General features: G+C 49.6%; 13 protein-coding genes across 16 annotated transcripts; 5 read left to right on the forward strand and 8 right to left on the reverse strand.

Moving 5' to 3' along the window:
• Positions 1 to 1,053: 1,053 nt before the first annotated feature.
• Positions 1,054 to 2,504, reverse strand: PPTG_13812 (hypothetical protein). Its single transcript, XM_008910219.1, has 2 exons — positions 2,365 to 2,504; positions 1,054 to 2,308 (listed from the first exon to the last, which is right to left on the reverse strand). Exons 1-2 carry the CDS (start codon positions 2,476 to 2,478, stop codon positions 1,136 to 1,138), a joined length of 1,287 nt encoding a protein of 428 aa, XP_008908467.1. The 5' UTR covers positions 2,479 to 2,504; the 3' UTR covers positions 1,054 to 1,135.
• A 1,106-nt stretch (positions 2,505 to 3,610) lies between these two features.
• On the forward strand, positions 3,611 to 4,957 carry PPTG_13813 (hypothetical protein). The gene is made up of 4 exons (XM_008910220.1): positions 3,611 to 3,673; positions 3,741 to 3,790; positions 3,855 to 3,911; positions 3,977 to 4,957. Exon 4 carries the CDS (start codon positions 3,995 to 3,997, stop codon positions 4,850 to 4,852), a length of 858 nt encoding a protein of 285 aa, XP_008908468.1. The 5' UTR covers positions 3,611 to 3,673; positions 3,741 to 3,790; positions 3,855 to 3,911; positions 3,977 to 3,994; the 3' UTR covers positions 4,853 to 4,957.
• PPTG_13814 lies at positions 4,896 to 7,455 on the reverse strand. 2 transcript variants are annotated; one of them, XM_008910222.1, is made up of 3 exons: positions 7,418 to 7,455; positions 5,121 to 7,337; positions 4,915 to 5,047 (listed from the first exon to the last, which is right to left on the reverse strand). In XM_008910222.1, exon 2 carries the CDS (start codon positions 7,174 to 7,176, stop codon positions 5,176 to 5,178), a length of 2,001 nt encoding a protein of 666 aa, XP_008908470.1. In that variant the 5' UTR covers positions 7,177 to 7,337; positions 7,418 to 7,455; the 3' UTR covers positions 4,915 to 5,047; positions 5,121 to 5,175. The 2 variants fall into 2 exon arrangements, with proteins under 2 accessions (XP_008908469.1, XP_008908470.1); XM_008910221.1 differs by having other exon boundaries at positions 4,896 to 7,337.
• A 1,691-nt stretch (positions 7,456 to 9,146) lies between these two features.
• PPTG_23393 (hypothetical protein) lies at positions 9,147 to 9,290 on the reverse strand (the record flags this gene model as incomplete). The annotated part of the gene is made up of 1 exon (XM_008910223.1): positions 9,147 to 9,290. The coding sequence occupies one exon, from the start codon at positions 9,288 to 9,290 to the stop codon at positions 9,147 to 9,149; it is 144 nt and encodes a 47-aa protein (XP_008908471.1).
• Positions 9,291 to 9,401: 111 nt separating this feature from the next.
• Positions 9,402 to 9,951, forward strand: PPTG_13815 (hypothetical protein; the record flags this gene model as incomplete). The annotated part of the gene is made up of 3 exons (XM_008910224.1): positions 9,402 to 9,544; positions 9,586 to 9,869; positions 9,932 to 9,951. The coding sequence occupies 3 exons, from the start codon at positions 9,402 to 9,404 to the stop codon at positions 9,949 to 9,951; spliced, it is 447 nt and encodes a 148-aa protein (XP_008908472.1).
• Positions 9,952 to 10,040: 89 nt separating this feature from the next.
• PPTG_13816 (hypothetical protein) lies at positions 10,041 to 11,429 on the reverse strand (the record flags this gene model as incomplete). Its single annotated transcript, XM_008910225.1, has 5 exons — positions 10,041 to 10,584; positions 10,687 to 10,734; positions 10,797 to 10,973; positions 11,093 to 11,145; positions 11,241 to 11,429. 5 exons carry the CDS (start codon positions 11,427 to 11,429, stop codon positions 10,041 to 10,043), a joined length of 1,011 nt encoding a protein of 336 aa, XP_008908473.1.
• A 742-nt stretch (positions 11,430 to 12,171) lies between these two features.
• On the reverse strand, positions 12,172 to 14,303 carry PPTG_13817. Of its 2 annotated transcripts, XM_008910226.1 has the most exons (5): positions 13,456 to 14,303; positions 13,342 to 13,391; positions 12,827 to 13,278; positions 12,566 to 12,775; positions 12,172 to 12,495 (listed from the first exon to the last, which is right to left on the reverse strand). In XM_008910226.1, exons 1-5 carry the CDS (start codon positions 14,276 to 14,278, stop codon positions 12,366 to 12,368), a joined length of 1,665 nt encoding a protein of 554 aa, XP_008908474.1. In that variant the 5' UTR covers positions 14,279 to 14,303; the 3' UTR covers positions 12,172 to 12,365. The 2 variants fall into 2 exon arrangements, with proteins under 2 accessions (XP_008908474.1, XP_008908475.1); XM_008910227.1 differs by having other exon boundaries at positions 12,566 to 13,278.
• Positions 14,304 to 14,473: 170 nt separating this feature from the next.
• Positions 14,474 to 15,598, reverse strand: PPTG_13818 (hypothetical protein; the record flags this gene model as incomplete). Its single annotated transcript, XM_008910228.1, has 1 exon — positions 14,474 to 15,598. The coding sequence occupies one exon, from the start codon at positions 15,596 to 15,598 to the stop codon at positions 14,474 to 14,476; it is 1,125 nt and encodes a 374-aa protein (XP_008908476.1).
• A 394-nt stretch (positions 15,599 to 15,992) lies between these two features.
• Positions 15,993 to 18,211, reverse strand: PPTG_13820 (hypothetical protein). The gene has a single exon (XM_008910229.1). The coding sequence runs from the start codon at positions 18,113 to 18,115 to the stop codon at positions 16,106 to 16,108; it is 2,010 nt and encodes a 669-aa protein (XP_008908477.1). The 5' UTR covers positions 18,116 to 18,211; the 3' UTR covers positions 15,993 to 16,105.
• A 136-nt stretch (positions 18,212 to 18,347) lies between these two features.
• Positions 18,348 to 19,260, forward strand: PPTG_13821 (hypothetical protein). The gene has a single exon (XM_008910230.1). It carries the CDS (start codon positions 18,618 to 18,620, stop codon positions 19,161 to 19,163), a length of 546 nt encoding a protein of 181 aa, XP_008908478.1. The 5' UTR covers positions 18,348 to 18,617; the 3' UTR covers positions 19,164 to 19,260.
• A 210-nt stretch (positions 19,261 to 19,470) lies between these two features.
• Positions 19,471 to 21,511, forward strand: PPTG_13822 (hypothetical protein). The gene has a single exon (XM_008910231.1). The coding sequence runs from the start codon at positions 19,500 to 19,502 to the stop codon at positions 21,465 to 21,467; it is 1,968 nt and encodes a 655-aa protein (XP_008908479.1). The 5' UTR covers positions 19,471 to 19,499; the 3' UTR covers positions 21,468 to 21,511.
• A 106-nt stretch (positions 21,512 to 21,617) lies between these two features.
• Positions 21,618 to 25,829, forward strand: PPTG_13823. Of its 2 annotated transcripts, XM_008910232.1 has the most exons (5): positions 21,618 to 22,151; positions 22,219 to 22,606; positions 22,674 to 22,719; positions 22,787 to 22,961; positions 23,029 to 25,829. In XM_008910232.1, the coding sequence occupies exons 2-5, from the start codon at positions 22,358 to 22,360 to the stop codon at positions 25,730 to 25,732; spliced, it is 3,174 nt and encodes a 1,057-aa protein (XP_008908480.1). In that variant the 5' UTR covers positions 21,618 to 22,151; positions 22,219 to 22,357; the 3' UTR covers positions 25,733 to 25,829. The 2 variants fall into 2 exon arrangements, with proteins under 2 accessions (XP_008908480.1, XP_008908481.1); XM_008910233.1 differs by having other exon boundaries at positions 22,209 to 22,719.
• PPTG_13824 (hypothetical protein) lies at positions 25,702 to 26,495 on the reverse strand. The gene has a single exon (XM_008910234.1). The coding sequence runs from the start codon at positions 26,439 to 26,441 to the stop codon at positions 25,851 to 25,853; it is 591 nt and encodes a 196-aa protein (XP_008908482.1). The 5' UTR covers positions 26,442 to 26,495; the 3' UTR covers positions 25,702 to 25,850.
• Positions 26,496 to 26,631: the final 136 nt, after the last annotated feature.

Raw genomic sequence — 26,631 nt, forward strand, 5'->3', positions numbered from 1 at the left:
TCTGTCAAAAATTTCTAAGTCTCTTACGTTGATTTGAGAGATACATAAATTAATTCAGACATGGTACAATTTCATACGACTTTTTCGCTTAATCTTCCATAGTATAGCAGACGTGTTTAACCAAGAAGCAACGAAACACATCACTTTGCTTTAGGTTTTTATGTCAATGTCCATCGCTATACTGTCTGTATCTCTTGATATTGTATTGAACCTTCACAAATTTATGGTAATTACAGAAGGAGCAGCTCCATGTAGACCTCTGTCTCTTAGGGCTTCCACTACATCATGTCTACCATACTTTAAATAAACAAATATTATAGGTCACAGCTCTGAAAATTCGTTTGTAAAAGTTTTCTTGATATGAAATTTCAGCTTCGACCACGAATTATTCGACTAAAACCAATTTTGTTCACTTTCCAGCTATCATCGAAACTATTGAATCGTTTCACTATTACATGTACATTGACATTGCTATCTGACGCACCTTGGTTTGTCCAACTTACGTAAAATGCGAGTTGCGAATCACTCGCATCGGTATCCCCGCCATTTACTTGGATCAACATTATCAGAATTATTATTTTAAAAAATTGAAAGTTGTCGAGCATATAATTGATGAATTGAATGTTAGTCGCGGTCGAGGTTTGTCCATGCTGGTGTCGAAACGCCGTCAAGGCGCACTAACAGTGGTGGGTCGGCATGAGCATCCAACTACTGAAGTATACGGCGTAATTCAAGTGCACAGTAATAGTAAAGCCGAAGGATTGTTTAGTTTCTTTTTACTACTGCAAAGTATAAAGTACGCAGTAAAGCCGAAGAACTACTTCTTTTTTTACTTGTTGAAAATAAACTACAGAGTAATGGTGAACCCGATGAACTGCCCAATATTACAGTAGTATTCTTGTACTTGTTGAACAATAAAATTGGACAGTTATTGCATTGCGTAACAGTGCTGCACCTCACTATAACACAAAGAAAATAATTAAGCGATTCGAGTACTTTGTAGTAAATGAATGATAATAGTTAAGTGTACACTGTAAGTATTGTGTAATAACATTTGCGTTGCTTATCAAGCTCCTAACAATATTATTATTATGAAGCTAACCTCCTCATCGTACTCAACGCAACGATGTCAGAGTCACTGAATTTGAGAAACCTTACTCAGTTCAGACGTGGAATCAGCCTCATCCACAAGTTGTTTTTCCAGATCTACCGTTGTTGACGACTGTCGACGAGCCAGCCATGCAAATACGCCAATAAGAAGAAGTGAAGCCGGAACAAGACCGTAAGCGCCAATTTTCCAAACTGTCGGAACGCCGAACTCATCGTAAATGTAGCCGCCAACGAGAGACGCAATGCCGGCTCCAATTCCACGCATGAACGCTGAAAGCAGACCAATCATCGTACCAGCTGCACCTTTCGGAGATGCATCATAGATATAGGTAGTTAATGACGCCAATAGCAAACCGAAGGTAACACCGTGAAGCATCTCGAGTGGCACGATGTACCATGGCTCCTCCATGTATGTGTATACAATGTCACGAATGAAAAAAGCGACCATGACGATAACAAGACAACCAGCAGTGCCAAACCGCCCAATCAAGACGCTGGACATGAAGAACAGCGGAATCTCGGACAACGTTTGCACGGCAACGAGCACGCTAACAATGGTAGCACCGTCGTCGGATAGATCATACACTTGGAGAAATAAGTACGAATCGATAAAGCCTCCACTGATACCTGCCACAAGAGCGACGACGAAGAGCACGAGCACGTCTGGACGGCGCATAATGTGTTTCACACTGCTTCGCAGGAGTCCCTTCTGTGGAGGTTGATCGTTGTCATCTCCGTATCCCGCAGGAATATACAAGACCAGCAGCGCCAAAGAGATGCAGGACACACCCAGCATCATGGTGAAGCACCACTTAATCCCAACCGCGGACGCCATCATACCGGAAATGTAGCCGCCGACTCCATAACCGAAGGCACCATACACGCGCTGCTTACCAAAGTCGCCTCCATGACGACCCGTGAGCTTCATCGCTGCGAGATCTAGTAATGCGAGAGTTGGAACCATTTGGCAATAGGCAGCGAAGACCGTGACGCACATGAGCGGGAACGAATTAACGAACTGGATGGCAAAGATGAAGAGGGCCGATGTGATATGACAAAATACGTGCACTTGTTTGTGTCGGTGCAGCGCGTCGGCGATCGCCCCCCACATCGGAGGCCCGATGATCGTACATATACATGGAATAGCGAGCAGGATACCGATTTCGCTCTTGGTGAAGTTGGACTCTTCGAAGAAGATCTAGGTAGAAGAAATATTAGCCAAAATATTACTACAACGAATACACTTTGACGCACCGGTAAATACGCGACCAGCGAATAGCAGTAGTTGTGGACGATGAAGAGTATTTTGAGAGGAATTAGCTCCTTCGCTTCGCCCGCATCGAGCAAGAACATCGGACGACAGCCCATTATGCTGCCTTTGATGTCAGTTGTCGGTAAATTTCAAAATGCGGTACGAGTGACGCTGAGCCGCGGCCAGCGTCATATGCTAATGTACAGTTTGACATTTTCGAACAAATGCGTCGCCGCATGTACGTGTTTGTGTGTTTGTGTGTTTACACGCAAGCAAAGATGTCAACGACGTCATCATTGCTGCGTGTTTTAGTGTAGGTAAAACGTCACTTCAACACTGTCGATTCAACAGTGTCTTGAGTGCCCACTGTTGATACATCATCTCAGGCCGCTCTTCTTCTTCTCCTTCTTCGTCCGCTACATGTACGTACTGCACGCACAGTGCGAAGTAATACGCATGCTGTTACCTGCGATTCTCGAGTAGGATTTACATCGTGTGAATATGTTTACAAGCACTCAGTTTCGTGAATGCTCACGCAGTCAATGTCAATATAAAACAGAGCAGTTTAACAGCTAGGACTGTTGAACACTTTGCAAGTACTGCACCATGTTCATCCACAAATCCAACATGACGCATAGAGTACTGTTTCAGATGCCACCGCAAGAATTTGAAATAGATACTTGCGATAACTCTTCAACATCAAGTTCATCCACAAATCAAAAGTGACACACGTACACTTAGTGTACGTGTAGAGCACTTGATTTCCTTTTACGTAAGGTAGCAATTTTATATGGTGCTCTTAGAGCAGAATATACGCATACTACAAATGGACTTCAAACAGCAAGGGAGATATAATAGACTTCAACTCAGGCTACTTTGTTCGTGTTTCCTACGGTGCGAATTTGGCCCGATACAATAAGTGCTTGTGTGTACCCAAGTAGTACATGAAAAGTCATTGATAGTCGAGCCATATCCACTTTAGTTTTACGTCCCTACTGTCCTCTGCTGTGAAACGCGTTTTCGTTGTATAAAAGGTAGTGCACCACGCCATCTTTCATGACGTTTTGAATTTCACCACATACTTTGCCACAAACCTGATTCGATAGGCGATCATGCCAAAAAAAAAAATCCTCATTCCGCAACTTCCTCGCTCAAAGATCCACCCCGGTCAACTGAGACCACTTGTACGGCGAAAAATGACTTTGACTATTGGGGACACTGAGTACGACCCACTCCTGAAGCCACTGCACGGTACCTCTGAGGAGCGACGTCGTACTTTTCTCCATCGGCTCGGTTTGGCCGCAATCTTTGGTGCGATTCACGCTATGCTTGTCTGGAAACGTTGTGAGATCTCACGAAGCTTTTCTTTTGTCTTTAGCGTTGGTGTGGATATCCGTGACCCAGTCAGAGACGGCGCAGGCACTTCAGGCGAGTTCCTAGACTACTATTCTACCTCAATCTGGTGCAAAAACTGACCCAACACACGTTCCAGGCATCCACCCATTTCGAGAAACCGTTTTTCATCACTTGTTTCGACCACGCCATCACGGTAACAATACAACTGCAATACCAATGATACGAGCCGCGTTTAACACAAGCTCGTCGCTTGCTTAGGTGCTACTACTGCCCGCGATGTACGTCTACCACCGAGTCCGTGACCAGAATTCCGGTGTGCGAGCCGACAACTGGGGTTTCGTAGCCGTTCTGGAGCGTCACTCGTTGCATCCGCTGCGCAAGTTGCTGAAAATGGCTGTGGTGCTAAACTCGGTCTATATCATCGCCGACTACATGTGGTTCTCCGCGTTGGGGATGGTCAGCGTCGCTGCTGGCACGTCCATCAGCAACACGGCCCCGTTCTTCGTGTATCTCTTCTCCATGTGCTTTCTCCACGAACAAGCGAGTTTGAAGAAGCTCTGTGGTGTCCTCACCTCTTTCATCGGTGTCGCACTGATCACGATCTACCAAGACGGAGAGGTGGAAACTACACAAAATACGAGCATAGTGGCGTGTATGCTCGTGGTGGTTCAAACCATGATCGTCGGAGGGTACGCGGTCGCCTATCGTGTCTTTGTCGGCGAAGAAATCGTAGATGCGTCCACAATTCTCACACTGACGGGCATTTGTGGAGCGGTGACCATACCGGTATGGCTTATCGGAAGTCTTCTGTTCGCAGTGTGCCCATGGGAGTCTATGCGCGAACCTCTGGGATTGCCAGGAACTGAATGGGGACTCTTTTTACTAGTTGCAGCTGCATCGTTGGCTGGTGCGTACACGGTGTTGCAATCACTTGCGCTGTGCTGGACGACTCCGCTTATCACGAGCGTGGGGGCCATGATGACCATCCCGCTGTCTTTGGTATGGGACCTCACGATCAACGGCCGTGTGTTCCCGTGGGAGTGCATCCTCGGGTCGGGATTGGTCATGGCCGGCTTTGGAATGCTGGAACTCAGTGCGTCGAAGCAACAGACCAAGATCGAGCTGGGCAAGTAGAATCGTGAAGCATTGCGAGCACTACTTCATTCCTAGAGAATTTCCCAGGTTCATTTGTAGAATCCATTTTTGCAACATGTTACTTGAAATTATGTTTGAAAACTCTAAAATCGCTTTTTGGATTCACCCTCACGACGTTTGAAAGAATTCACCAGTGCATAAAGAAGAGAGGTAGCAAGCAGGGCATTGCGAACACTAAACAAAAAAACGCGTACCATGCAGTCAGTCAGTGGTAGGATGTGCGATAACAGCACGTCAAAATATGTACTTGATCAAACGTTGTCGGCGCCTTAGCTTCTCGGCGCCTAGAGCAGCATTTTTAGTTACTGGAGCTCCTCGTACATATGCTTGATCTCGGCTTGGAAGCGCGCTTTAAGCTGCGGGCGCTTCAATTTGAAGGTAGGCGTGATGAGGCCCTCCTCCATCGAGAACGGATCCGGGTGAAAATGAACCTTCTTGACGAGCTCGAATCCACGAAGCTGCGCTTCCTTCCCGGTCGTTGTCATGTCTTCCAGCACCTCTTTCTGGAAGGCCCCGTTGTGAACCAGTTGTGCCACTGCGGTATGTTCCCCAGCTAGTCCCTTGGTGTGGCCCCAGGCCTCAGCTGTCTCCGGATCAGGCACCACAACTGCCACAAGACAGCTCTGCAGCGAGTCACCGTACACAAAGATCTGTGCGACGTACTTGCTCTTCAAATACACACCTTCGATCTTCTCGGCCGCAACGTATTCGCCTTGCGAGAGCTTGAAGATGTTCTTCTTGCGGTCAATAATGCTCAGCGTGCCGTCAGCATTCCAGCATCCAATATCACCAGTATGGAACCAGCCATTCTCATCGATCACTTCAGCCGTCTTGTCCGGCTGCTTGTAGTATCCAGCAAACACCACTGGACCCTTAGCAAGGATCTCACCACGCGGACGAGGCTTGTCCTTGCTGGTGTAGCCCATCTCCGGAACATCTTCTAGACACACCTGCATACGGACGAGTGGCGGACCAACGTGCGGTCCCAACGGCATGTCACCCGAAGCAAGACACAGTCCCGCTGCCGTCTCACTGAGTCCATATCCCTCGACCACGTCACAACAGAAGACGATCTTCATGAACTCCTTCACATCAGCACTCAGCGGCGCAGATCCGGATAAAATGCACCGAACACGACCACCCAGCACCTGACGGATCTTAGCAAAGATCAGTGCGTCCCACAGAGCGTGGGTCTTGTAGCCAGCACCCAATCCTGCCTTCTTGCTGGCGTACGCTTGATCGAACATGAGTTTCTTCAATCCTCCGGCTGCAGCGACTCCCTGCGTGATCTTGTCGTACACTCGGTTAAACAGTCTCGGAACGGACACAAACAGGGTCGGGGCGAGCTCAGCGAGGTCCTCCATAAGGAATAATACGTCACCCTGATAAAACCCAGCCGCCGCACTGTTCTGCAAGATCGATCCGATCACCGCTCGCTCGAAGACATGAGGTAGCGGCAAGTACGACAGGTGCACGTCGGTCGAGTCCACTCGCAATCTCTCTCCAGCGAGTGTACTGATAATAGTGAAGTTCCTGTGCAGCAAGATCACACCCTTGGGGTCTCCCGTAGTGCCTGACGTGTAGCACAACGTCGAGATGTCCGTCGGAAGCGGGGGATCCGCTGGTAGCGGCTCCGCTCGTCCAATGAGTTCAAGATCACTCAAGCTCTTGAGCTCGATATTCTTGGCTGCAGCTAGATGGCGCTGCTCCTCCGTGACCGGTTCGAACTGCACGACCGTCTGCAGCTTCGGACAGGCGTCTCTGCAGTCCATGACGACGTGGAACTGGTCCATGCCACAGAATAGGACTCTTAACTCGGTGTGGTTGGCAATGTAGGGCACCGCATCGGGTCCGAGCGTGTCGTACAGCGGCACCAGCACGTAGGCCATGCGGTCGCACGCGTGGGCGACCAGACACCACTCGATTTGGTTCTTGGCAAAGATACCGACATTCTCTTGGCGTTTGAGACCACACGCACGCGTCAGTCCCGACGCCAGGTCGTCCATGCGGGTCTTCACCTCAGCGTATGTGAGCCACTGGAAGGAGCCCACTTTCCCCGTGGCTGGGTCCACCACACGGCGCCCGTAGCACGGACGGGAGCCGCCCTCGCGGCTCCAACCGCGTAAGAAGTTGTGGTATAGCGTCTGTTGCGCCTCGTCGACCGGCACTGTGTTGGGTACTTCGTACGTGGGGCCGTGGGTCGCGTCTCCCGTGTTGGGCACCGCTGTGGTGTAGCGCAGACCCTTGTACGACTCGAAGTCGATCTCGCTCATAGGCACGGCGGTGCTGTAGGCAGACCCCATAGTAAAACAAAGAGAGAGCAAGAGTGAATGTACGTGCTGCGATCGAGGATGCAGAATGGCAAAGGAGACTGTTTAGCAAGATAGTTTTGCCCGCTAAGTTGAAGGTGTGGCAATTCGACGTCGACGTCCCGTTTCTGCTTGAAACCCGACGTGCAAAGTGACTTGGAAGTTGTAATAAAACTGTTAAAACAGTTTCTTACACATTTTTAAAGTGCGTTGATGGAACCACGAGAATATCTACCTGCTTGCCCGTGCCTTCGACCCCGTCCAGTATTTAGCACGCAAAACGAGATATGCACTAAACGAATGTTCCTATTCGATGTTGATACTGTACTGGCTAGCTCTTGAATCTCAGCGAGGTGACAGCCTACAAGTATGTGGATCTATGGCGTTTTGCGCCCTTGAAAGTAAGCTACGAAGTGAGTAGTTCGTTCTATTGAGCATGAATTTACCATTCTAATCCCTGAACCGCTGGAGCCTCCAGTGTCCCTCCAGTGGAGGGTGTGCTCTGTGGCAGCGTCCTCAGGCCGCTTGCTTACGCATTGCCGCTGTTGACGCGGCCGATGATGAGTGCTGCTGTTGACGTGGCCGATTATGAGTACTGCTGTTGACGCGGCCGATTGTGGGGTGCTGGCAGCACTGCTACTGTTGTGGCTCGGTGATGTAGTGGGCAGCTGGGCCGTCGTGCTGCCGTCGGCGTTGCTGAGCGGCAGTGGAGCTCGTCGAGGCGTCTGGAAGTCGAATCCCAACAGGATCCCATGACCCAGTGCTCGGACATTACATTAAAGAAATGTCGTAGTTGTTTTTCAGAGCAATAATGAATAAATGAGTGAGTAGAGAAACAAATGAGTTATAGATATTGTATTATGTTCGGGTATCGCCAGTACTACCAACATAGAAATGCAGTCACACCTGAAAGTGTATAGAGAAAAAAAATACATCGTTTTGAAGGACACACAAAGATTATATCCCATCGATTTCCACAAGAACCACGCCGAATGCGTAGAGGTCCCACCTCTCTGATGACTGCTCGCCGCGCAAAATCTCAGGATCCGCAAAGATCTTGCATTCATTGTCCAAAGGTGACAGCTTAACGTAGTGGGAGTTGCTGAAAAGACTCAACTTGGCCGAGTAATCCTTGTCAAGTAGAATATTAAACTCTATAAGCTGCTGAAAAACCTCAACTTATCCGAGTAATCCTTGTCAAGTAGGATAGTAAACGCATTCAGCCGTCTGTGGATGATGCTCTGCTTGTGCAGGAACACCATTGCATCTGAAATTTGCCGCGTTTTGTCTGGCATGACGCATTAGAACAAACTCCCAGCTCCATGTACGGGTGATCGGAAAAATCCCCATGCCAACTGAACGCGACAGAATAGCACTGTTCATCAATTTGGGTTGTTCATTTCTGCGTCGACGACAACACCACCAGATGTTACCAACGAGCAGCCGCAACACGACACGTGAATATGACGAGGTTAGTGAGGGCGTCAACTGTTGCGTAGACAGATCTGATGCATTGATCGGATTGTCCTCTAGCATCAGGTACTGTAGCGTCGAAAGGTTAAAGATCACATCAGGAACCGTTTTCAATGAGTTGTCGCTCAGGTATTTGCCTTGACGCACATGGATTAAACAGTTAGTACACAGTAATTATTGAATCTTCAACGCTGCTAAATGAAAGTGGTCCACTTTATTTTTGTTTACTGGTTTTGAAAGGTACGTATTTGTTTACTGGTTTTGGGAAAGGTACGTACGTATTTCGATTTGTGCTCACATATGGTACTGGTTATGGGAAAAGCTCTCGAGGGAAAACACAAATTGCGGAACCAGATATGGTAAATATCGGGAACTGAATATGATTTATTCCCTCACAACGCCATTTTTATTTCGACAACCCCTTTTACTTGCAGAGCCGAGGGCTCGGGCAGACCAGTAAAGTACCGGTATGAGCTTTGTAAGACGCCTACTCAGAAGGTCTTGGTGGCAAACTCGAAGCCCACCGTCTGCACGCTCTGTGGCATGTACTTGTTCTTGGTGAAGCGCATGACGAGATTGGACTTGCCTACACCCGAATCGCCGATGAGAACAACCTTGAGAATGGATTCGGTCATTGGCGACGATACCGGGGACGAACAACGCGGGACTACGATAAGCAGGTAAATAAACAACTGTATTTTTAATGCGGGGGTAATTGCTCGGTAAACAGGCGGTTGGCAACCAGCATGGGTGCTCCACTAGTGGGGTGCGCTAGCCACCGCCTGAATTTAGCAGTGCAGGCGCACTTGAGCAGCTACGACGAAGATGTGGCGCAGATCCAAACTCTCATGCGCAAAATGAAGACACTGAACCTGGCCGCAGCCCTACGGTAAGTATTTTGATCATAAAAATTTATGTATTGTACATCAGCTTTAACACACTGCTCCTTCGCCAAGACACACGTTGGGGCTCGACCGACCGAATGGTAGAACGCTGCTTTTGGCTCTCGGAGTTCCTCCCTGATGATGACGACGAGACCGCAGATATCATGCCGAGCTCAAGGGCAGTGAAGCGCTTGAAGACTCTGATGGTGGAGCGTACACGCGTTAAAAATGTGAACAAGGCCCTCCAAAAGGACGGTATCACAATGCTGGATACACGTGTTTGGGTCGACGGTCTAATCGAAGTGGAGCCCAGCTTCAAACACTACCTGGGTACGTTTAAAATCTTCATGGTGTTCTTAAGTCATCAGCAAAGGCTAACATTTTTGTTTTAGAATTTTGGCGCTCAAGCTGATATTGTTCACTCGCCGGACTTTGAGGCTGGATGCGTTAAGATGCTCAACGGAAGACGACAGACCTCAATCGCGCTGAAAAGACTGCTCTTCAGCCATTTGAACGGGACAGCAGCGACGTTTCCTCGCTATAGTACTCGAATAGTGCTATTGCAGCTTCGTACAGCTCCCTACTACAGTTTAGACTGACAGGAAGACGCTTTTTCGTCCGGAGTTTGGCTTTCCCTAAATGTGGGAGTTTATACAATCCCCCCTCGTTTTGCAGGATGCAAAGCATGCACGCCTGCAGCGTGACGACGATGTCATTCACCGTGTGGGGTTTCAGCTGCTGAAACGCCGATTCCACCGAGTCAATGAGGGCTTTGATGTCCTTCCTGGGGATGTGGATGTGGTGCTGAATGCACTGCATCGAGTTGAAGACGCCCAGGTCCAGCGCATTGAGGTCTGGCGAATTCGGCGTTTGACAGAACAGTCTGATGTTCCATCCACCTTCTGTTCCAGCGGCGAGGATGGCTGGCTCCGATGGTGGCACATTGGGCTTGGCATTATCTTGTTGTACGAAAATAATTTGATGGCGGTCCTTCCTGGGCCATTTTACTTTGATTGCAGGAAACACTTTCTCGAGCAAGTAGTCCCTATACACGTCAGGGTTGACAGAGTTGATATTGCGGGTACAAAGCGCTTCTTTGTCTCTGTTTTTACTTCATCGTTTGGCTTCATAAGTCTCTGTAAATGACCAGATTCCGACCTTGCCATCCCATTCCTGATTCCGGTGAGGGTCGTACCTAACCAAAAATAAAAAATGAAGGTTATTATTTTTAAAAATAAAAATAAATAGAGAGTTTACCGTGGACGCGCTAATGCAGCCAAAAACATGGTTTTAGGGATGAACCGCTTGCTCTTCCACACCCGGGAAGGAAGCTCTTCGCCTTCTAAAACAAGGTAAGAACGCGTGTCTCGGTCTGCATAAAGCCATTTCTCATCAACATGTACCATGTTATACATGGGTTTGAAGTGCAGCGTCCTATCATCGACAAAAGAGAGGGCATGCTCGACGCGCCTTAGCTTGTTGTTTGGCGTCAATGTTGGCTTGACGAACGTCGTCCGACGTGCAAGGACGTCTTTCGTCACTGCCTGCCGCACCATGTAGCAGGAGAGTCCGGCACTGGCCGCAGCCCGCCTTTCAACAGACCTGTCTTCGATAGGGACAGAAGCCAGCTTCTCGTGCACTTCGTCTCAATTTTTTTTCGCTTTTTTCCGCTGTTCTTCTTAATCCTGCTTATCCATTCACCTCCTTGGACGCCTGTGCCAACTGTGGCAGCGTACCGCTTCCAGTAGCGCTAATAGTGGTCGGGTCGCGCCCCATACCAGTTGCAACCTTTGCGTATGCTCCCCGAGGCAGTGTACCGTTGTTACTGATCCGTCGAAGCTCATCGATGACTGCTTTCTGCTCTAGGTCACTAAGGTTTGGCTTGGTCATGCTTTGGTGAGGAGCGTCGAGGTAGTTCGGGCGTAGCGGGTGTCACTGCGGCGTAAATCCGCAAGTAACGGTTTGTAAAATGACGTAGCGGCGGCTGTAGGGCTCCATTTGCTATGAAACGGGTGGCGTTGGAAAGCGGAGATATTGGGCTTCCTTTTAAACCAATCCGTAGTGTCTAATTCAATGTAGAAACGAAATCGTTGGTTAAAATGTTTTTTTCCGGTGATCATTATTAACCGGAGGAAGTATCTGATAGTAGGCTAGTCAGTTGGCGTGAATGAATTCTGAACTAAGTTAAACTTGAAAACGTACTGCATCAATCCAAAGAGTCTTGTCCATCATAGGCTAGTTCCAGATAAAAAAAAAGCTGTCTCGACTACAGTTTGGCAAAGCAAATTGTCACAGATCTTGGTAATATGTAAAAACAATTTGGCACTCCAGATTCTACTACATAATCCGTAGTTTTCGTTCCGTAGTTACATGTTAGCATTTTCTATTAGACACCAATTAACTGCTATTTGCCCGTATAACTGACTATACAGTTAGTGCATAGGGAGTAGTACACTAAACATGATGTACAACCAGCCCACAGATAGGTCAGCGTTCGCACGAAGGCGCTGTGTGGATGAGGGTCTCTGTGGTTGAGAGGTCAGTCACCGCGTCTGCAAGATACAATCTGTGAAGGATGGGTTGCAGCCGCAGTCTCCAACATCACCAGTGAAAATTACGTTGTACACGCACTGAAGGACATTGATTTTATTGTTTAGGATTACTATTGATCAAGAATACAGAACGGGATCTGGCCTTCGACCGAACATAACGAAAATATGTTGGTGTCTAAGTAGTTGCAGTTTGCTGTAACAGTGCATGGCCGACGAGAACACAGTATCTTTAGTCTTGAAAAAAGAAAACTACCTAGATAAGAGACGTGAAAAATTATGACAATAATCTCCTCTCTCGACATCGTTGAAGCTGTTCTTTCCCTGATGGAAGATACGAATCATCGAAAAGATCACGAATGGCGGTGTCTGGACGTGCTGTTTTGGGATGTTGGTTGTCATCCTTCCTGAACAAGAAGAACAGTTATAAACCATTTAAAGACTCCATCGCATGGGAGAGGTAGAATAAATACGAACCTGTGATTCCGTGGTGGTGATCTTGCTGTCGACACTTTTCGTGGTCTTAGGGCTGCAGATGATGCGTGTTTCGCTCCAGTGTTTCCATTGTTGCTTGGTGGTGGTTGACGAGGTGGGGCGCTGTCACATTTGGAGAGATCCGCAGCCAAGTGACCTCGTTGTCCACATCTTGGACAAGGAACATTCGACATGCGCATCAAATGCCAAGTGCTACACAATAGATTAGCTAAAGCATCAAAAATTGGAGCCGAGTACACTTACATGTTGACGTGCGCACTGGGATACGAAATTCCACACTCCATTCGCTGCTGACGCCAATCTTCACGGTCTTGACTGAATTTTCGCAATCTTTTCACAGTTGCGAAGACTTCGGGTTTATTATCACGTGTAGCAGTGAGCATCACAGCCTCGTAGTAGCGTCGATCGATGGCAAGTGCTTGCACGTCTGTCACGGCTTTAATGTCGAAATTAGCTCCGCGTTTTGAAGTAACGAAAGGTAGCTCCCCAGCGATATCCCCAGGGCCGATGAGTGTAAGCTCCACGTTGACAATTTTCTCGGGATTTTTTCGTGAAGAGGTCTGGGACAAGAGAAGTCGCCGCATGGTCACATCACTCCCTGCTGCATCGAGGGTCCAATTGATACGCTCCATCACTTCACCCGAAGTCACGATGTACATCCATTTCGCATCGGTACCGGCTCGATAGAGGTAATCCTGAAATAACCCCAATAAGTTAGCATAAAGATGCAATATTCACAAGAATAAGGAGTCCCCTACGTTGCTTGTAAAGTGTCGTGACCTCATCGCACTAACAAGACGCATTTTCTCTATTCATCACACGAAGGTGACGTTAGATAACACAAATGAAGCACAATTAAGATTTCGACTCACCGAGCTTCACCCAGTCTTTAAAGAGGAACATCCTGTCGAGAACCTCGGCATTATTGTAGTGCGATGCCTCCATAGACGCAGTACGAACCAGACGAATGTAATCAGCACGTTCTAGACAAATCAAATCGCAGCTGTCCGTAAACTGTGAGGCTTTAATGGTAGCATTGCGCTTCGCTGACGGGTTGAGCAGCACGATTTCACCGAACATTGCTCCGGGTCCAAGATTCGCCACCATAGCACCGAAGTCGACTGGTGCTGAGTTGACTTCTGAGCTCAAACGTCTGGACGTGCGTCGTTGTTTTATAGTAGATAACATAGGAGGGGGTGAAGCTGGAGTCACTATGACCTCTCCCGGCTTCTCTATTTTGACATACACGTCCACAAGTCCGTCCACGACGATATAGCATCGATCTCCAGTGTCACCTTGTCGGATGACGAGACCTCCGCTTTTCACCTTCATGAGTCGCATCTGCCGGCAGATTTCACGACGAATATACTCTGGAGCTGCACCGAAGATGTTGTTGCTGTACTGCTTGCAATTTTGCAGCATCCAACTGTAAACAAGGTCCAAGCTCTGTTCATTTCGCATTGCCGGTTCGTCCATCAGAATCGCTTTGGCGGCTGCTACGCGTTCTTGCTCCTCTGGAGTTTTCTGGAGTAACTTAAGTAAATGAGGCGGTACTTCGGGCTTGACCAGATTCGCATGGCGATAAGAAGGGCGTTGTGATGACTGCCGCCGTAGTGAACCAGGCAGCTCTAATGACCGTGGGAGTTCTGGCAACTCGGACATTATCACAAAGTGGAGAAAAAGAGTTGTACGCATTACTATTTTTACCTGACATTCTGATTTTCTCAAAGCTTTAGCTCAAAATTAACTTCAGTAGTTTCTACTCATCGTTTTACAATTGTAAAACTCCGCCCAGTACGAAATTAATGTGACTGTCTTTTTAATTTTGTACTCATCGTTCTAGAATTGGAAACTCCGCAAGTACGAAATTAAAGTGGTTGTTTCGACTGCTCAGTTCTTGGAGTTAGAACTGTAAGCTGGGAAGTCGATGTAGCCGCTAGGTCCAGGCATGCGCGTGCCGAACCACGTTTCATAGCCGGCAGGCTCGTTGAGTGGCCAGTCGTTGAGGAACCGCTCGGCCAAGTCGGGGTTCGAGATGTACGGACGTCCGAAGCTTACCAGGTCCGCTGCGCCGCTCACTAGAACCCCCTCACCGATGTCACGGGTATAGCTGTTGGCGGCTATCACTGTGCCTCCGAAGTTCTTCTTCACATCGAACGGTTTGGTCAGACGCCCCTTATCCTGAAACCCAAAGCCGAAACCATCCAGCGTAGCCAAGTAAGCGAGTCCATATTTGCTCAGTTTCTCAGCGACATAGCAGCACATCTCGAAGTTATCGGCGCTGCCGGTGTCACCATAGAAGCCGTTGGGCGACATTCTTAAGCCAATACGATCGGCAGGCCACTCGTTCTGGAGCGCCTCGACCAGTTCCAACAAGAACCGAGCGCGGTTCTCGATCGAGCCTCCGTATTTGTCTGTACGCTTATTGGTACTAGACTGGAGGAACGAGTCAGGCAGATATCCATTGGCGGCATGGATATCGACACCGTCGAATCCCGCTTCTTTTGCCAGTCGGGCTGCCTTGCAGAAGTCATTAATGACCTCTGAGATCTCCTCAGTTTTAAGCTCGCGGCAGAGCTCGTACGGAGCTTTTTCGGCATTGACATCACGCGTGTGACCGGAGACTGGGCCAATGGCCGATGGACCGACCACATCTCCACTGAAGCTTGGGTGGCCTTGACGACCAATGTGCCAGATCTGCAAAAAGATCTTTGAACCTTTCGCGTGAACAGCTTCTACTACTGGTTTCCAGGAATCTCGGTGTGCCTCCGTGTACATGCACGGAGCTCCGTACCAGCCGAATCCCTGCACAGAGATGGCAACGGCTTCGGTGATGATGAGACCGGCACCAGCACGCTGGGCGTAATACTCGACTTGCATGGGTCCGGCCTCGTGGGTGACGGGGTCGCAACGAGCACGGGTGAGTGGAGACATCACGATGCGGTTCTTGAGCTCGAGGCTTTCCGACAGCTTGTAGGGGGTGAAGAGCGTGTAGTCCTTGAGCGGTACCGTCATGATTGACGAAAGAGGCTTGAGTGGAGCTTGAGGGTGGCGTAACCTGGAGAAAGTAAATTGAAAAGTGAGATTTTGAAAGCATCGCCAACAACGATTCGACTGTCGAGAGAGCCATGTTGAAGGATTTGAACTTCAATCATCATGTTGACCATGGATTCGATGTTTATCACTCTTTTGGCCTAGCACCGAATGGCGTGGAAACAATTGCGTACATGCACATGGTCATCATCATTCTGCTGGGGAATTCAATGAAGCAGGATGTCGCGGGGTTCAAACACGCATCCGTAAGAAAGGCAGAGAGACCTGCAGAGACACTACACGTAAGTGCTTTATGCATCGTTGGTCGATTCCTACGGGCATATGAAACACTAAAGACTCCGCGAAGGAAAGGTTTCCAGAAACAACAAGGATGCGAAAACACTACTTGCATTCATATTGTCTGATAAAGAGTGCAGCGCAATTGTTTTATTCAAGTTCGTTCCATGTCTAGCTCTCTACATGCCCTCCTTACTCCTCAAGAGCCGTGGCATACAGCGCTTTAACCACATCAGCAAAGTGTTTGGCAAGTTTCGCTCTTTTGGGCTTCAACGTCGGAGTAACAAGGTCATTCTCAACTGTGAAAGCCTCGGAGGTCAGATAAATCTTCTTGACTCGCTCAAAGCCGTGCAGGCCGTCAGCACGAGCCACTACATCCATGTCTGCAAGCACCAATTTCTCCAATTCTCGTCTCTGTTTGTCATCCGTTTCCCAGTTTTTCAACGGCGAGTGTGCAACAACTTCGGAGTCAGGTACCACAACGGCGACGAGATAGCTCTGCAACGAATCTCCCTCCACAAACACCTGTCCGACAAATTTGCTCTTCTGATAGACACCTTCAATCTTCTCTGGAGCCACGTGTTCCCCCTGAGAAAGCTTAAAGATATGTTTCTTCCGGTCGACGATACTCAGTGTACCGTCAGGATTCCATCGGCCGATATCTCCCGTGGCATACCACCCATCCTCAAGAACCTCTCGAGTCAACTCTGGCTGTTTGTAGTACCCAGAAAACACGTTGGGCCCCTTCATCAAGACTTCACCGTATCCCTCATCACTCGAATAGTTCATTTCGGGTACATCTGCGAGACGAACAGCGAGTCCAGGCAGTGGAACGCCTACATGAGGACCTTGAGGCATCGATGCACTAGAACAGGCGACACCACCAGAGGCTTCCGTGATGCCGTAGGCCTCCAAAACAGGTACACCGAAGACATACTGGAAGAATTCCTTCACTTCGCTTGTAATAGGGGCTGCGCCCGTGAGAATCTGCCTCACACGGCCACCCAGAACGGGCTTGAAGCCGTCGAACAACTCAGCATCATATTGTTCGTGTTTCAACACGTTTAAACGCTTTTTCTCGTCCAGCGCTCGATAGAAGCACTCGATGTGTTTCACGTCTCCGGTAGACGTGACCTTGTGCTTCAATTGATCAACAATGCGATTCATAAGTCTCGGCACAGCCACGAAGACTGTCGGGTTCAACGCCTGCACGTCATCCAGAACACGCGCCACATTACCGTGATAGAATCCAATAGCTGCTCCCTCAGTGATCATCATTGCGTGTAAGAATCGCTCAGCTACGTGTGGCAATGGCAAGAAACTGAAGTACACGTCGTCGCGGTTGGCTTTAATCATGGGTCGGTAAGCGTTCACAGCACTCACAAAGTTAGCGTGCGTGACCAGCACTCCCTTAGGGGTACCCGTAGTGCCTGAAGTGTAACAGATAGTGCTCAGATCCTCTGGTTTAGGCGGATCAGCGTCTGCTGGATGATCTCTTCCGATCTTCACGATGTCTTCCAGCGTCCAGATCTTCACTCCCCGCTTGTTCGCTTCCGCTACGTGCTGCTCGTTTAAGTTGCTCTCGTATTGCACGATCGTCTTTAAATGTGGACACTGTGGCAGGCAGTGCAGCAGTGTGGCTGTCTGCTCCTTGGCACAGAAAACCACCTTCATCTCGGTGTGGTTGAGGATGTATGGCACGGTACTGGGGCCTAGAGTGTCGTACAGCGGCACGAGCGTGAAGGCCATCCGATTGCAGGACTGCTCCACTAATGTCCACTCGTACTGCGAGCGACTGAAGACGCCTACCATATCTTGTCGTCCGAGTCCTAGTGCGCGCTTCATGCCCGACGCGGTTTCGTCTACGTGGTCGAGGAACTCGGCGAACGTTTTCCATTCGTAGTCGCCTGTTGCCACTCCTGTCATTGGGTCCACGGGTCTAGAGCCGAACATGGGGCGGCTGCCGTCATCCATTTTGGCGCGATCTAGTAGGTTGGTGTAGAGCGTCATGTGGGGCTTGTAGGGTGTCTTAATGGGGCATACTCGAGCAGGGCCACGTCCAGCAATGCGAGGCACGCTTGGGAGCTCGTGTGAGTATGACACGGATACATCAGCGCTGGAAATCGAGAGCGAGCGCAGCCAGCGTGGCGCCAATCGACCGCTGAAACTGCCGATGCGAGACGAGCGTTGTAGGCGCTGCATGCTGGTGCGACGAAGGAGACTTGGCGAGTGGCGGGCGGGACTCGACCATGATCCCGCTGCGCCAGCAAAGATGAGAAACGGGTCAGCAAAGATGCGTCGCGTGGTGAAATTTGTGACGTGTGTTGACTGATGTTGAATAAGGACCAAGTTGACGTGACAGTCACGAATTTGAGTTGCGCGAAGACCCGAGCAACTCATCAAGTTGAAGTGGGAGATAAGTGCAACTTCACAAACTGGATGAAACGAGAACGTGCTCAAGACTTGATATGGCATTTGCTGACCTCTCCATACTTGGCTGACCTGAGCCTTCGACACTTCGCTCGCCGCACCAAAGCTTAACATTTCGACCGACTGGAGTTTTCTCTCATCCGCTCCGACTTCAGTGGGACTAAGTCGAACTCGAACAACGAACGCCGTCGTCCAATAATGAGCAACGTTCAGTGGGTGTGTGAGACCATTAGCCAACGTGCTCTCTAGGACTCGCGGCAAGCCCCCAAGCAAAATGAACAAGCTCGTCCCCCTCGCATTGGCCCTCATCGTCTCCTGCATCTTCTCTGAGGAAGCCGCCGCTATCGGCGTGTGTAAGAAGTCTGAGATCGGTTCGCTGCGTACAAACACCAACGCAACTGCATGTGCCACCGACTCGGGCTTCGTATTCGCCAACCTCGATGGTGCTCCGTCGGACGAACAACTCGCTACTATGTGCGAGACCGACACGTGCCGCTCGATCATTGCCACGATCCTCGCCATCAACCCGGAAGACTGTACGCTGCCCTTAAACGAGAACCTCAACCTCATGAGCGATCTCGTAGATCCAGTCGTAAACAAGTGTAAGTCGATGGGTATCGATATCGTGGGCAGCTCCAAGGTCGGTAGTGACGGAGACGTCAACGTCGGTGACGATGACAGCGTCGCGTCTGCGTCTGATGCCAGCGCCGCGTCCGCGTCCAGTGCCGGCGGATCATCCAGTGCTGCTACTACAGCTCCTACCCCCGTTTCGATCGCTATCACTTTCGCTGTCGCTACAATGCTAGCCATGACACTGTAAATGCCTCCTCCCCCCCCCCCCCCATGGATGTAGTCGACGACGTCGTTGCCCCACATTGCGTTAGATTTAAATATGTAAATCAAATAATTCTAAGCACAATTGACGCTGTGGATTTCCTCGCCACCAGTAGTGGCCCACTACCAGCCATGATTCATGGCCATGACACCAGATAGCGACAGACTTGGTGCGAGATGAACTAGAGTTGTGAGTCGAGCCCAGCCTCTGTTCGTAGACTCGCAAGGCTTTAGAGCCACCGACCCGACGCGATCCAATGGCCGTTCGTTGAATCTACAGAGGCCACTCTGCAATTCGCCGACTTCCGAGCACATTTCGTGCATGCCCCGCGCTGTTACACCGATGAAGCAGTTCACGTACGAAGTAGAAGGCAGCGCTACCGCCAGACACGGAGCGATCCGGATGGGTCAAGTCAAAAGCGGCTTCACGTCGGATATGACGCTGTACAAGAATCTGACCGAGTTCCGTCGCAAGTTCGACCCAGAGGGAACTAACAAACTCTTCGGCTGGAGGAAGACCGACCCAGTCACGGGCAAACCCGGCGCTTACGAGTGGGTGACGCTCAACGACTTCCTGCCGGTCGTGGAGGCCGCAGCGTCGGGTATGAGCCACATGCTCAAGCTGCAGCGAGGAGCCATCGTCGGCGTTTTCTCTAAGAACTGCTACCAATGGTCCATCGTCGAGCACAGTGTCAGCCGTATGGCGTATACTTTAGTGCCGCTGTACGATACATTGGGAGCTACTGCCATCCCGTTCATCCTCAACCACACGGAGATGAGTATCGTCTTCTGTGGTAAGGAACAGTTCAAAGTCCTCATGGGCGTATTGCATGAATGTGCAAGTATTAAGACGGTAGTGCGACTTGAGGATGAAATCGATGAAGAGGAGACGATCTTAGCGGAGCAGCACAAGATCAAGCTCATAACGTTAAGTCAATTGATCGAGGACGGCAAAAGGAACGTCGTGCGTGCTGATCCTCCGCTTCCGAGCGACTTGGCCACGATCTGCTACACGTCCGGAACTACCGGGAACCCCAAGGGAGCGATGCTCACTCACGCCAACATGATGGCGGCAGCAGCGTGTGCTCTGGAGTTCACGCTGCTGCTCCCGACGGATATTCATCTATCGTATTTGCCACTGGCGCACTGCTTTGAGCGTGTGATCCAGACGACGTGTATCTACAACGGGGCTGCCGTTGGATACTATTCCGGCGATGTCAAGCTGCTTATGGACGATCTGGGAGAGCTAAAACCCACAGTGTTTCCCTCAGTGCCCCGGTTATTGAATCGGATTCACGACAAGATCACACATGGAGCAGCAGCAGCTGGAGGCATCAAGAAGTGGCTGTTTGACACAGCGTATGCCTCCAAGAAGTATTACCTGAAAGATGGCTACAAAACGCACATGTTCTGGGACCTTTTAGTCTTTAGTAAGGCTCAGAAAGCTCTCGGTGGACGTGTGCGTCGTATGATGAACGGCTCTGCGCCATTGTCGAAGGACGTGAAGGAGTTCTGTCAGATTGTGTTCGGCGCCACGATGCTGGAGGGATACGGATTGACGGAAACGGGGGCCGTGATCTCCTGTTCAACCGATGAGATCCCTCCAGGTGACCACATTGGTATTCCGCTTGGCAACGTACAGATCTGCCTGGAAGATGTACCGGAGATGAACTATACCAGTCAGGATAAACCCTGTCCTCGAGGTGAGATCTTGATGAAAGGTGACAATCTCTTCGTCGGATACTACAAGCAGCCTGACCTCACAAAGGAGGTTATTGATGAGGACGGCTGGCTGCATACGGGGGATGTCGGCTGCTGGAATCCGGACGGTACGTTGCGTATTATTGACCGCAAGAAGAACATCTTTAAGCTCTCGCAAGGCGAGTATGTGGCTCCGGAAAAGATCGAGGGTATCTACATTAAGAGTGCTTTGATCGCACAGGCGTTCGTGCACGGCGACTCGATGAAGAACTACCTTGTGGGTATTATCGTTCCTGATGCCGAGATGGTGGACAAATGGGCGAAGGATAAAAGTCTCAAGGCCTCCTTTGAGGAGCTATGTAACGCAGAGTCCCCCGCTGGAGCCGACTTGAAAGCTGATATCGCTCTAGAGATGGAGCGACTAGCAACCGACTACAAACTCTTTGGCTTCGAGAGAGTGAAGAAATTTCACGTGCACTCGGAGCAATTCACACCCGAGAACGAGTTCGCCACGCCAACGTTCAAGCTCAAACGACAAACCATTGTCAAGCATTTTCGTAACCAGCTCGAAAGTATGTACACCGAGTAAGCAAGGGCTTCAACGCGGTAGAGGTTGAAAGATGATCTTTAGGCAGCTTGTCTACTTTAAAAATTCGTTAATTTCTTAGAACTAGAAATTTCATTAATTTTTAGAAAAGTAGAAAAATCAGACAATAATCTCTGCCACATTCCATTCTGCGGAATCCTCCTAATCGATACCTAGGACTCCCTTCTTAAAAGACTCTTCTTGAATGGGAGGCTTCTTTGGTGATGCCACTGAATGAGGAGGCTTCTTTTGTGATGCCATCGTTACACGGACTGACTGCAGTCGCGTCTGTAATTTTGACGCTCAAGCTTTCCCACTAGGGTCGTTTCTAACCAGATGATATTAGAGTCCACTAAATGAGGTTTCGCAACATCTCATCGGCCCATCCTGCAGGCCGCTCGCCAGCTGATGAAGTTCACTACGAAATTCTCGCAATGATGCCGAGTCCGCACAAGAAGGAGACGAGGGCTCGAAGTCCGTCGGCTTTAGAGATCGCATCCGGAATGACCGGTGTAGGCGAAAACTACATGGACTTGGATTCACCCACGACCCCGACAACTCAATCCATGAAATTGAGACTTCGCAAGCAACTTTCGACCGCTTCCTCTTCCATGGCAAACGAAGAAACTCGAGGACTCAAAACCGTAACGCGAGTCAAGAAAATCAGTCGTCGACCGGAAGAAAGAGGTAGAAGCCTTATGCTTTTTACAGTGTTTTGTAATGTTACTCTAACTGATCGTCAAGCTTTTCGTAGGCATATTGGCTGTGCGGCTCGAGCTGCTGCAGGAGTGTTATTAGCTGGGGTTATTCAGACGGGGTCTTCGGCGTCTTCTACAGGCTCCAAGTTCCTGCCTTCATTCTACTACCTAGGAGGGTTAGCGTATGCTGCCATTATGGTAATTTATGCGTCGGCACCGACAGTGGGTGGTGTGGTGCAGCAGATCTGGCAGATCGACTTGGGCGTGGGGCTGGCATTGCTGTACAACTTTGGAGTGTTTTTGGTCATTCCGATCACACAAGGAGATCTCGTCTCGGTACCAGAGAATCTGAACGACACACCGTATTTTGTGAGCCTGCACGACTGGGGATTGGTGTCACCTTTCATGCTTGCCTTCACGTTCGCGATCTTCGTGCTACCGATTGTAAGTGAAGCGTAATACTCTTGGCTTCTTTCGTATGCAAGAGACTGAGCTGTTCATGGTACCGTAGCACCACAACGTCAAGAAGTTCGCGGTCATGTCCAATGCCTTCTTCAGTAAGATATTATGAGCTCAACGCTTCCTACTGTTGGTGACTAACGTACTGTATTTGCTTGTGGTTAGTGTTGAAATTTATTAATCCCATGAATCCAAGAGTTGGCGGTACAGATTTGAAGGACCTTAACAACAGCGACTACGCCACCCAGGGTCTTATGAAGAACTTAGCGGTATACAGCATTATAGGAGTTGTTGGCACGCTGATCTCGCTGATGACCGTGCTACTACCCACTCCACTCTTGTGAGTTTTACATTGAACTGGTAAAAATATTCTTCCAACTCATAAACTAACGTAGATATGACAATAGCGCGACCAAGAAGTTAATGCGGCACATGGGTCACGCACCAACTGACATCCGCAAGATCCTCAACTTGATCATGGATTCATACTGTTTCCGAGTCAAAGATATCAAGAAAATGGACTTCTTTCGCTTACGACTCGACCGATTACTTAACGCAGCGCAACACAGATTATCCGAGATGGAGGATCTTTTGGATGATTGCTGGTGGGAGGAGATCGTGGGCGTGGGTTTGTGCCTCACGTTCAATAAAAATGTCGCCAAGCAGTTTGTCAAACTTTACGGGAGACTTCTAAAGGACTTGCGAGCGATGAAATTTGCGATTGAGGCTGAAAATGGCCATTGGACACACGTGGTTTTAATGAAGAGAATGCAGCAGAGTCTGCATATTATGCAGGCAGAGGCTAATGATTTGTTGCAAGAGATAGCGAACAGAGTGCTGGAAGCCTCGACAGAGATGCCCACACCGAAATTCACGCACTTGGAGCAAACTGTCTGTCATTTCATGAAGAAATACACCAAACTATATGGCGCTATGCTCTCTGCTGAGGTGCACACTACTGGAGACGTAGGGAAGACCATGTCTCTCAACGTATTTGTCTACTCGTTCCACTCGTTCGTGCACACTCTATTAGAGTTTGAAGAGCGTTTGAGTCACAAGAATTTTACATGTCGATACCGTATCGTCAAGTTCTTCAAGATGGTGTGGTGCAGTATCTACCAGGGCACTATGTACATGAAGAGGATGATCGTGTTTGCAGTGCGTACGACACTGGCTGTATTGATAGCGTACTGCATCTCCACGTTCGTGTTTGCCTTCAGCGCAACCGGCCCGACAGCCATCGCTATGGTGGCACAATTCCATGTCGGTGGCACGTACGGGAACATGAGGAATCGCATGGCTGGACTGGTGGCAGGCACCGTCGTTCCCTCCATTCTCCACTTCTTTGTATGCAAAATCTCCGACGTGGTCTTCTACAACGCACTTAATAACGCCGTGCTGTTCGTGTGGATTGTGGGATCCATGTACGTGTGCTACAGCTCGTCGTATCTGCGTATGGCTGGGATGGTCTCGGCGTACATGTCGGCTTCAGTATTGCTCGATCACAGCTGCCGAACAACGACCAAAGCGCTGTCGTACTCAAGTTTAACCGAGAACTCTGTGGCCATTATGACCTTGATGATCGTTGAAGGTATTCTACAGCCACAGAGTGCACGTAGCCTGTTGCGGTCGAATATCCAGCAGGTTCTATGGGCATATAGCAAGGTCTTTCGTCGTGTATTTACGCATCATATTACCAGCACCGACGCCACCGCTCCGAGTGTCGGTGATCTACCAACTGTGAATGAGACGGATACCATGAAAGCGAAGCTAAGTGAAGAAGAGACCAGAGCTTTACACAAGGAATTATCGCTCGTATTACCGACAATTCTTAAGCAACAGAAGAAGCTCGTCCATGACGCTACTGCTGAGCCCAGCTTGTGGAAGCCCAAGTTTTCTAACGAACAGTACACGCAGGTGTTATCAGTCTGCTGGACGCTACTTGATCGACTTCGACTGCTCTCTGATCTCGTGGAATGGAGAGAAAGATCGTATAGAAACTGCGTTCATGAAGGCTACCGCTTAAAGCGCAGGAACGCTGGAAGTCTCAACGATGAATGTACCGCTGCGTTCAAAGAGCAAGAGGAAGAGCGAGCGCAACAGCCTGAAACAGTCTACTTTACTGCTGTTGCTCCAACAACTGAGGATATGATCCCTGAAGCTCCGTTACCGCCTCTTCCTTCAAATGCCACCCCGGCTGTAGCTAAAGCGAGGTGGGATAGCAGTCGAAATGCCTATGAATCCGTGGTGGACGAGTCGTTGGAGGCTCTGGTGACGCTGTTCAGTAAAGATTTCACGTATAAAACAGCAGACGACTACGCCATTTATCTCCAGATGAAGGAGGCATTTCGCATCGCTGATAAAGACTGCAGCGGCACTGTAGACGCGTCTGAACTCGTTGTGTTGCTCGAAAAGCTCATGCCGTACACTGGAGATCAAGGTAGTGTACACATGGAGCAATATGTCGACGAATTCATGAGGCTTGTGGACAAGAACCACGACGGACAGGTCACATTTGCCGAGTTCATGCAGGCGTTGAATGATGGCTTCCGACTTGAGCTCGAGATCTATGAGAACACAGCACAGATGATCCCAAGCAACACAGGTCAGTTGAACAAGGAACCCCCACTCCAACAAGAGGGTCCTGCTTCGATGGATATCTCGGACGACAGCTCAGCTGTTGATCTACTGGAATCAAGCACCGCTACTAGCGATGCGCTCATGACGCTGCCTAGTTCAGCTGCAAGAGTGCTTATGCCTCAATCAACGACGTTTTTCACCGCACCGTCCTCCTTGTCGGGTCTAGACTCGGTGCTTGGTAGTGACGACGAGAGAGAGCAGATTCCGCAGATCGGTACTAGTCGCCGCCGTTGGTGGACACAGACTCGCACTGAGAGTACTGGTGTTGCGCTTCTGAACGTGGAGTCCTTCTCTTTGAACGAAGCTGCCGCGACGTTAAAGCAAAGCTATAGTGAGCTCTTACTGCGCTCACTGGACGATGACGACCAACACGTTACTATGGAGGATTTCATAGTCATGAGTTGCCTCATTAGCGCCTGTGAAGACATCGCTGCAAATTTGACTCGGCTCAACACACTCGCAGCTTCTTAGAATAGCACGCGGGGTCGTTAGTAAAAAATAAATGTATTGTACTGCTAGAGCACTAGAAAGCTAATGACAGGAAGAGCATCCTTCAGCTTCGGTGTCCTCCTCCTAACTGGTTGGTATCTTAAGCTTGAGCCTCTTCCTCCTCTCCGAACTTGCCACGCTTGGCCATGTAGTCGTGGAAGGCCATTGAGCTCAAGAGCAGCACGACCACTGCTGCCTGACCGTAGATACGGGTGTGCATAACCTGTTGCGATGCCGAAATGCCCTTGTTCAAGTGCTGGTAGCTGTAGATGCCACCAACGAGTGGCACACCGACAGTGGCTAAAGCGCGGTACGGGTGGTCATACAGGAAGTTGGCTCCTCGTTGCCATAGTTTGAGCTTGGACACTTTCTTCTCCTCTTGGACGTAAGTGCCGTCCATAGTGGCCATGTAGATCTCGGGGTTGTGTGCGCCGTGTACGAGTCGACTCTCGGCCTCAACCGTGAACGACGCTAGGAACGACATGACCACCAACGCCGTCTTGGCGCTGGTGTTCAAGCGGTTGTGGAACGCTGGCCAGTACTTGTTAGCCGTGAGTACACCAGCACCCACGACCGAGGCAGTCATTGCGCCGGTCTTGACGCCGCTGGTGTATGCGTGCCACGAGATGGCATCGCGACGCTTGTTCGGGTTCGCAGACTCCCACGAAGCGCTGTGGTCGATGGAGCTCATGGTCTTCTTGATGATTGGGGATATACGACTTGGTGTCGACGTGGAGATTTTGATAATGAGTGCGAGGATTTCGATGGTACATTTTGGGGTCGGACAGGTCTCACTCAGGTCTCACTGAGACTTTCAGTTGGCGCGTGATCATTTTGTTGGGGTGAACGCCCCTACACCTAGTCTGAAGACTTCAGAGTAG

Source organism: Phytophthora parasitica (genome assembly GCF_000247585.1).
Source record: "Phytophthora parasitica INRA-310 unplaced genomic scaffold supercont2.37, whole genome shotgun sequence".
Taxonomy (NCBI): Eukaryota; Oomycota; class Peronosporomycetes; order Peronosporales; family Peronosporaceae; genus Phytophthora; species Phytophthora nicotianae.